The 10093-nt window shown below is 51.8% G+C and overlaps 1 protein-coding gene across 1 annotated transcript in view; it reads left to right on the top strand.

Annotated features, from left to right (window-relative positions):
- The window catches only part of LOC139421815 (methyl-CpG-binding domain protein 2-like), a 68358-nt gene that overhangs the window by 10467 nt on the left and 47798 nt on the right, over positions 1-10093 (top strand). Inside the window, exon 4 of the mRNA XM_071172935.1 lies at positions 9789-9879. Within this exon, the coding sequence (XP_071029036.1) occupies positions 9789-9879 (91 nt within the window). The remainder of the gene's footprint in view (positions 1-9788; positions 9880-10093) is intronic.

The raw sequence follows: 10093 nt of genomic DNA, 5'->3' as shown, positions 1-10093 counted from the left end.
GGAGGTGGGAGAAGGGCATGGGAGAAGGGCATGGGAGTAGGGCATGGGAGAAGGGCATGGGAGAAGGGCATGCGAGAAGGGCATGGGAGAAGGGCATGGGAGAAGGGCATGGGAGAAGGGCATGGGAGAAGGAGGTGGGGGGAGAAGGGCATGGGAGAAGGAGGTGGGGGGAGAAGGGCATGGGAGAAGAGCGTGGGAGAAGGGCGTGGGAGAAGGAGGTGGGAGAAGGGCGTGGGAGAAGGAGGTGGGAGAAGGGCGTGGGAGAAGGGCATGGGAGAAGGGCGTGGGAGAAGAGCATGGGAGAAGGAGGTTGGAGAAGGGCATGGGAGAAGGGCATGGGAGAAGGAGGTGGGAGAAGGAGGTGGGAGAAGGAGGTGGAGGAGAGAAGAGGAGGGGTGGTGAAGTTTCATTAGGATTAGATCAGCTGCTTTGCTGATCATTTCCCACCCACTCCCTCCCTGAAGACCCCCCACTCCTACTCACCCCCCTCTCCACCCACTCCCTCCCTGAAGACCTCCCCCTTCCTATTCACCACCCTCTCCACCCACTCCTCCCTGAAGACCTCCCCCCTTCCTACTCACCCCCCTATCCACCCACTCCTTCCCTGAAGACCCCCCCTTCCTACTCACCCCCCTCTCCACCCACTCCTCCCTGAAGACCTCCCCCTTCCTACTCACCCCCCTCTCCACCCACTCCTTCCCTGAAGACCTCCCCCTTCCTACTCACCCCCCTCTCCACCCACTCCTTCCCTGAAGACCCCCCCCCTTCCTACTCACCACCCTCTCCACCCACTCCTCCCTGAAGACCTCCCCCCTTCCTACTCACCCCCCTCTCCACCCACTCCTTCCCTGAAGACCTCCCCCTTCCTATTTACACCCCTTCCTACTCACCCCCCTCTCCACCCACTCCTCCCTGAAGACCTCCCCCTTCCTACTCACCACCCTCTCCACCCACTCCTCCCTGAAGACCTCCCCCCTTCCTACTCACCACCCTCTCCACCCACTCCTCCCTGAAGACCTCCCCCTTCCTACTCACCCCCCTCTCCACCCACTCCTTCCCTGAAGACCCCCCCTTCCTACTCACCCCCCTCGCCACCCACTCCTTCCCTGAAGACCCCCCCTTCCTACTCACCCCCCTCTCCACCCACTCCTCCCTGAAGACCTCCCCCTTCCTACTCACCCCCCTCTCCACCCACTCCTCCCTGAAGACCTCCCCCTTCCTACTCACCCCCCTCTCCACCCACTCCCTCCCTGAAGACCCCCCCTTCCTACTCACCCCCCTCTCCACCCACTCCTCCCTGAAGACCCCCCTCCCCCTTCCTACTCACCCCCCTCTCCACCCACTCCTTCCCTGAAGACCTCCCCCTTCCTACTCACCCCCCTCTCCACCCACTCCTTCCCTGAAGACCCCCCCCCTTCCTACTCACCACCCTCTCCACCCACTCCTCCCTGAAGACCTCCCCCCTTCCTACTCACCCCCCTCTCCACCCACTCCTTCCCTGAAGACCTCCCCCTTCCTATTTACACCCCTTCCTACTCACCCCCCTCTCCACCCACTCCTCCCTGAAGACCTCCCCCTTCCTCCTTCCCTGAAGACCTCCCCCTTCCTATTTACACCCCTCTCCACCCACTCCTCCCTGAAGACCCCCCCTTCCTACTCACCCCCCTCTCCACCCACTCCTCCCTGAAGACCCCCTCCCCCTTCCTACTCACCCCCCTCTCCACCCACTCCTTCCCTGAAGACCTCCCCCTTCCTACTCACCCCCCTCTCCACCCACTCCTTCCCTGAAGACCCCCCCCTTCCTACTCACCCCCCTCTCCACCCACTCCTTCCCTGAAGACCCCCCCCCTTCCTACTCACCCCCCTCTCCACCCACTCCTTCCCTGAAGACCTCCCCCTTCCTATTTACACCCCTCTCCACCCACTCCTCCCTGAAGACCCCCCCTTCCTACTCACCCCCCTCTCCACCCACTCCTCCCTGAAGACCCCCCTTCCTACTCACCCCCCTCTCCACCCACTCCCTCCCTGAAGACCTCCCCCCTTCCTACTCACCACCCTCTCCACCCACTCCCTCCCTGAATACCTCCCCCCTTCCTACTCACCCCCCTCTCCACCCACTCCTCCCTGAAGACCTCCCCCCTTCCTACTCACCCCCCTCTCCACCCACTCCTCCCTGAAGACCTCCCCCTTCCCACTCACCCCCCTCTCCACCCACTCCCTCCCTGAAGACCCCCCCCCCCCCTTCCTACTCACCCCCCTCTCCACCCACTCCTCCCTGAAGACACCCCTTCCTACTCACCCCCCTCTCCACCCACTCCCTCCCTGAAGACCTCCCCCCTTCCTACTCACCACCCTCTCCACCCACTCCCTCCCTGAATACCTCCCCCCTTCCTACTCACCCCCCTCTCCACCCACTCCTCCCTGAAGACCTCCCCCCTTCCTACTCACCCCCCCCCCCCCCCCCTTCCTACTCACTCTACTCTGCCCCTCTCCCCTTGCCTTTAACCTTTCAGGAAATTACCGTGGGGAAATGGGGGTTGGCTGTCACCGTGGCAACAGCCAATTAGGTGTGAAGACATTATCATAGGTAATAAAGAGCTGGGGTAATAAAGTGTCGGTCTGCTCATCAGGGAAGAGGAGAAGCTAGAGGGGAATAGACGAGATGGAGACACTGATCCATAGATGACGACTGTGTGTGTGTGTGTGGGGGGGGGTTTGGATGTGTGTGTGGGTGGGTGTGTGTGTGTGTGAGAGAGAGAGAGAGAGAGAGTGTGTGTGTGTAAACCTCACCGGGGGTACGGGGGGCGGGGGAGTATAAACCTCACCGGGGGACGGGGTATAAACCTCACCGGGGGACAGGGGATAAACCTCACCGGGGGACAGGGGATAAACTTCACCGGGGGACAGGGTATAAACCTCACCGGGGGACAGGGGATAAACCTCACCGGGGGACAGGGGATAAACCTCACCGGGGGACAGGGGATAAACCTCACCGGGGGACCGGGGGACGGGGGATAAACCTCACCGGGGGACGGGGGATAAACCTCACCGGGGGACAGGGTATAAACCTCACCGGGGGACGGGGGATAAACCTCACCGGGGGACGGGGTATAAACCTCATCGGGGGATAAACCTCACCGGGGGTACGGGGTATAAACCTCACCGGGGGATAAACCTCACCGGGGGACGGGGGATAAACCTCACCGGGGGACAGGGGATAAACCTCACCGGGAGACAGGGGATAAACCTCACCGGGGGACGGGATATAAATCTCACCGGGGGACGGGGTATAAACCTCACCGGGGGACGGGGGATAAACCTCACCGGGGGACGGGGGATAAACCTCACCGGGGGACGGGGGATAAACCTCACCGGGGGACGGGGGATAAACCTCACCGGGGGACGGGGGATAAACCTCACCGGGGGACGGGGGATAAACCTCACCGGGGGACAGGGGATAAACCTCACCGGGGGACGGGGTATAAACCTCACCGGGGGACGGGGTATAAACCTCACCGGGGGACGGGGTATAAACCTCACCGGGGGACGGGGGATAAACCTCACCGGGGGACGGGGGATAAACCTCACCGGGGGACAGGGGATAAACCTCACCGGGGGACGGGGGATAAACCTCACCGGGGGACAGGGGACAAACCTCACCGGGGGACGGGGGATAAACCGCCACACAGATTTAGACTCTCTTTAATAAGAGATGAACTATTGATCACTGACCTTGTTATCAAGCAGCTAACATTTTGAGCCAGCGCTTTAGAACCCCTGCAACCCCCGCCCCCCTCCCGTCCTCCACCCCCCGTCCCCTGCCCCCGTCCCCCGCCCACGTCCCCCTCCCCCCTTCAGTCATTTTGGTTGAATAACAGGTTATCTGTGGCAATCTATGGTAATTTTGGTCATTTAGACTTAAATATACAGTACTAGTTAAAGGTGTGGACACACCTACTCATTCAAGGGTTGAATAATAGTGAAGACATCAAAACTATGAAATAACACATATGGAATCATGTTGTAACCAGAAAAGTGTTTAACCAAGTCCATTTTATGGCAAGAACAGCTCAAATAAGCAAAGAGAAACGACAGTCCATCATTACTTTAAGACATGAAGGTCAGTCAATCCGGAAAATGTCATGAACTTTAAAAGTTCCTTCAAGGCAGTCGTAAAAACCCATCAAGTGCTATGATGAAACTGGCTCTCATGAGGACCACAGGAAAGACCCAGAGGTACCTCTGGACCCAGAGCTGCAGAGGATACGTTCATTACCAGCCTCAGAAAATGCAAGAATGCAAGTAAGAATAAAGAATAACCAGGATATATATACTCTAGTATAATTTTTGTATATCTGTGTCCATATTGTCCAGTAGTTTTTAGTGGATAGACTAGGTAGGGTAGCCTAGTGGTTAGAGCGTTGGACTAGTAACCGAAAGGTTTGCAAGTTCGAATCCCCGAGCTGACAAGGTAAAAATCTGTCGTTCTGCCCCCTGAACAAGGCAGTTAACCCACTGTTCCCCTTTAGGCCGTCATTGAAAATAAGAATGTGTTCTTAACTGACTTGCCTAGTTAAATAAAGGTTAAATAAAATAAAAAAGTGGCTCAAGAGAAAATAGCATCTAATCAACAATGGCATTATTTTCAATGAACTCTTCCAGCTATAGACCAAAACATTTACAACCAATACATGTTGACATAGTAACATTTTATTTTTAATGCTAATTATTATTTAATACTGAAACCCTCATATTAAACACTAATTGTATCCACTAAATTCATGTATCATATTTAGGATAATGTTTTACAGCTTTGTCATTCAATTTTTTTTATTTGAAAATCATCTTATTTGATCACGGGGCCAGAGATTATTAAAGACACCGGTGATAATCTGAAGTACCCAAAATGGCCACTAATGTCCTGTGATAAATTACTTAAAATCCTTGAAAGTTACAAAAATTCTGGTAGTTTACTGGTAAACTTTCAAAGGTTTCCACTAACACATCCTCCCTTTGTAACCCGAGTTGTAGCGTTAGCTAGATGCAACACTTGAATACAGGTTTTTCTCATTGAGATAAAAAAAAAAAGGATTTTACAAGTGAAACCTGTTCAATATGCAATGTATGGCAGCAAGAAGTAGGCCTTTTCTATACACAGTGTTATTGTTCCAACGCTTTTGCTGCTCCACACTAAGTTCTGCCACTGCAGAGATATAGATCTATATATCTAGATCTATATATCTAGGTCTCTATATCTAGGTCTCTATATCTAGGTCTCTATATCCAGTTCTCTATATCTAGGTCTCTATATCCAGTTCTATATATCTAGGTCTATAAATCTAGGTCTATATATCTAGGTCTATAAATCTAGGTCTATAAATCTAGGTATATAAATTTAGGTCTCTATATCTAGGCCTCTATATCTAGGCCTCTATATCTAGGTCTCTATATCTAGGTCTCTATATCTAGGTCTCTATATCTAGGTCTATATATCTATGTCTATATACCTAGGCCTCTATATCTAGGTCTCTATATCTAGGTCTCTATATCTAGGTCTCTATATCTAGGTCTCTATATATAGGTCTCTATATCTAGGTCTCTATATCTAGATCTATATATCTAGCTCTATATGTAGGTCTATATATCTAGGTTTCTCTGACTAGGTAGAGATATATATCTAGGTCTATATATCTAGTTCTATATATCTAGATCTATATATCTAGCTCTATATGTAGGTCTATATATCTAGATCTATATATCTAGGTCTATATATCTAGGTCTATATATCTAGGTCTCTCTGACTAGGCAGAGATATATATCTAGGTTTCTCAATCTAGGTCTCTATTCTAGGTCTTTATATCCAGTTCTATAAATATAGGTCTATATATCTAGGTCTCTATATCTAGGTCTCTATATCTAGGCCTCTATATCTAGCCCTCTATATCTAGGTCTCTCTGACTAGGCAGAGATATCTAGGTCTCTCTGACTAGGCAGCGATATCTAGGTCTCTCTGACTTGGCAGCAATATCTAGGCCTCCGACTAGGCAGCGATATCTAGGCCTCTTCGACTAGGCAGCGATATCTAGGCCTCTTCGACTAGGCAGCGATATCTAGGCCTCTTCGATTAGGCAGCGATATCTAGGCCTCTCCGACTTGGCAGAGATATCTAGGTCTCTATATCTGGTCTCTCTGACTAGGCAGCGATATCTAGGTCTCTCTGACTAGGCAGCGATATCTAGGTCGCTGACTAGGCAGCGATATCTAGGTCGCTGACTAGGCAGCGATATCTAGGTCTCTGACTAGGTAGCGATATCTAGGTCTCTGACGAGGCAGCGATATCTAGGTCTCTGACAAGGCAGCGATATCTAGGTCTCTGACTAGGCAGCGATATCTAGGTCGCTGACTAGGCAGCGATATCTAGGTCTCTGACGAGGCAGCGATATCTAGGTCTCTGACTAGGCAGCGATATCTAGGTCTCTGACGAGGCAGCGATATCTAGGTCTCTGACAAGGCAGCGATATCTAGGTCTCTGACTAGGCAGCGATATCTAGGTCGCTGACTAGGCAGCGATATCTAGGTCTCTGACGAGGCAGCGATATCTAGGTCTCTGACTAGGCAGCGATATCTAGGTCTCTGACGAGGCAGCGATATCTAGGTCTCTGACGAGGCAGCGATATCTAGGTCTCTGACGAGGCAGCGATATCTAGGTCTCTGACTAGGCAGCGATATCTAGGTCTCTGACGAGGCAGCGACATCTAGGTCTCTCTGACTAGGCAGCGATATCTAGGTCTCTCTGACTAGGTCTCTCTATATCTAGGTTTCTCTGACTAGGCCTATTTCTGGTCTGGCTATGAGCCAGCAGAGTCACTTTCTGGGAGTAGAAGTGAATTGCCTCCTACATTTTTTCTAGAAGTGGGCAAAAGTGGAATGTCCTTGTATTGAAGTGAGGAAGATGCTACAGTGCCTCTCTCTAACTGGAAAGAGGATTAGTTTAGGACTAAGCAAAGGGAGACAGGCGATGGTTGGTTGATCTGCTACCGTCACACCCCTTTAAATTGGAGCCATCCCCTACCATGCCTAGGGAAGGCTAGCATGGCTATTATGTGTCTCTTTGGGTCTCTCTCTCTCGGTCAGCCCGCTCGGCTCGTCTGGTTTTGAAGGTCTTAGTTGGCCCTAAGCCCAGCTGTTTATTCTCTGTAGTGTTTCTGTTGAGGCTGCAGGATTTATACATCTAGGGGCCTGATAGATTTATAGCTAGGCATGAATGAACTCTCCAGTGTGATAAATACCATCCCTCTCCTCCTCTTCCTCCTCTGCCTCTTCACTGTTCTATCCCTCCCCTCTTCCTCCTCACTGTTCTATCCCTCCCCTCCTCTTCCTCACTGTTCTATCCCTCTCCTCCTCTTCCTCACTGTTCTATCCCTCTCCTCCTCTTCCTCCTCTTCCTCACTGTTCTATCCCTCTCCTCCTCTTCCTCACTGTTCTATCCCTCTCCTCCTCTTCCTCACTGTTCTATCCCTCCCCTCCTCTTCCTCACTGTTTTATCCCTCCCCTCTTCCTCACTTTTTTATCCCTCCCCTCCTCTTCCTCCTCACTGTTTTATCCCTCCCCTCCTCTTCCTCTTCACTGTTTTATGCCTCCCCTCCTCTTCCTCACTGTTCTATCCCTCCCCTCCTCTTCCTCTTCACTGTTCTATCCCTCTACTCCTCTTCCTCTTCACTGTTCTATCCCTCTACTCCTCTTCTTCACTGTTCTATCCCTCTCCTCCTCTTCCTCACTGTTCTATCCCTCCCCTCCTCTTCCTCACTGTTCTATCCCTCCCCTCTTCCTCCTCACTGTCTTATCCCTCCCCTCCTCTTCCTCACCGTTCTATCCCTCCCCTCCTCTTCCTCACTGTTTTATCCCTCCCCTCCTCTTCCTCACCGTTCTATCCCTCTCCTCCTCTTCCTCACTGTTCTATCCCTCCCCTCCTCTTCCTCACTGTTTTATCCCTCCACTCCTCTTCCTCACTGTTTTATCCCTCCCCTCCTCTTCCTCCTCACTGTTTTATCCCTCCCCTCCTCTTCCTCACTGTTCTATCCCTCCCCTCCTCTTCCCCTTCACAGTTCTATCCCTCTCCTCCTCTTCCTCACTGTTCTATCCCTCTCCTCCTCTTCCTCACTGTTCTATCCCTCCCCTCCTCTTCCTCACTGTTCTATCCCTCCCCTCCTCTTCCTCACTGTTCTATCCCTCCCCTCTTCCTCCTAACTGTTTTATCCCTCCCCTCCTCTTCCTCACTGTTTTATCCCTCCCCTCTTCCTCACCGTTCTATCCCTCCCCTCTTCCTCGCTGTTCTATCCCTCCCCTCCTCTTCCTCCTCACTGTTTTATCCCTCCTCTCCTCTTCCTCACTGTTGTATCCCTCTCCTCCTCTTCCTCACTGTTCTATCCCTCCCCTCTTCCTCACTGTTCTATCCCTCCCCTCCTCTTCCTCACTGTTCTGTCCCTCCCCTCCTCTTCCTCACCGTTCTATCCCTCTCCTCCTCTTCCTCACTGTTTTATCCCTCCCCTCCTCTTCCTCACTGTTCTATCCCTCCCCTCCTCCTCTTTCTCACTGTTCTATCCCTCGCCTCCTCTTCCTCACTGTTCTATCCCTCTCCTCCTCTTCCTCACTGTTCTATCCCTCCCCTCTTCCTCACTGTTCTATCCCTCCCCTCCTCTTCCTCACTGTTCTATCCCTCTCCTCCTCTTCCTCACTGTTCTATCCCTCCCCTCTTCCTCACTGTTCTATCCCTCCCCTCCTCTTCCTCACTGTTCTATCCCTCCCCTCCTCTTCCTCACCGTTCTATCCCTCTCCTCCTCTTCCTCACTGTTTTATCCCTCCCCTCCTCTTCCTCACTGTTCTATCCCTCCCCTCCTCCTCTTCCTCACTGTTCTATCCCTCCCCTCCTCTTCCTCACGGTTCTATCCCTCCCCTCCTCTTCCTCACCGTTCTATCCCTCTCCTCCTCTTCCTCACTGTTTTATCCCTCTCCTCCTCTTCCTCACTGTTTTATCCCTCTCCTCCTCTTCCTCACTGTTCTATCCCTCTCCTCTTCTTCCTCACCGTTCTATCCCTCTCCTCCTCTTCCTCACCGTTCTATCCCTCTCCTCCTTTTCCTCACTGTTTTATCCCTCCCCTCCTCTTTCTCACTGTTCTATCCCTCTCCTCCTCTTCCTCACTTTTCTATCCCTCTCCTCCTCTTCCTCACTGTTCTATCCCTCCCCTCCTCCTCTTCCTCACTGTTCTATCCCTCTCCTCCTCTTCCTCACTGTTCTATCCCTCCCCTCCTCTTCCTCACTGTTCTATCCCTCCCCTCCTCCTCTTCCTCACTGTTCTATCCCTCCCCTCCTCCTCTTCCTCACTGTTCTATCCCTCTCCTCCTCTTCCTCACTGTTCTATCCCTCCCCTCCTCTTCCTCACTGTTCTATCCCTCCCCTCCTCTTCCTCACCGTTCTATCCCTCTCCTCATCTTCCTCACTGTTTTATCCCTCTCCTCCTCTTCCTCACTGTTCTATCCCTCTCCTCTTCTTCCTCACCGTTCTATCCCTCTCCTCTTCTTCCTCACTGTTCTATCCCTCCCCTCCTCTTCCTCACTGTTCTATCCCTCTCCTCCTCTTCCTCACTGTTCTATCCCTCTCCTCCTCTTCCTCACTGTTCTATCCCTCCCCTCCTCCTCTTCCTCACTGTTCTATCCCTCTCCTCTTCTTCCTCACTGTTCTATCCCTCTCCTCCTCTTCCTCACTCATCACCTGTCTGTTGTGCTTGCAGCTGTTCTGGGAGAAGCGGTTGAAAGGCCTGAGGGTGTCAGCTATCACAGAAGAGGTCCTCAGGAGCATGGAGCTTCCCAAGGGTTTAACAAGTAGGAGCCCTGCCTGTCGTCTGTTTGTTTAGTTTCATTAGCCTATTATTACTCATATCAGGTTATCAATCATGTTATAGTTGTACATAACCACATTATCATAGTCATAGTTATAATGTATTTGATCCATTATTAGTTCAATATATTTACAGATCTATTATGAATAAAATACACTGGACTGTCAGATAGAATACATATAAGTTGAAGTCTGTTT

This window comes from Oncorhynchus clarkii, chromosome 12 (assembly GCF_045791955.1).
Source record: "Oncorhynchus clarkii lewisi isolate Uvic-CL-2024 chromosome 12, UVic_Ocla_1.0, whole genome shotgun sequence".
NCBI classification, from domain to species: Eukaryota; Metazoa; Chordata; class Actinopteri; order Salmoniformes; family Salmonidae; genus Oncorhynchus; species Oncorhynchus clarkii.
Note: the sequence above shows the minus strand (reverse complement) of the source record. Positions and strands in the feature narration are given on the sequence as shown.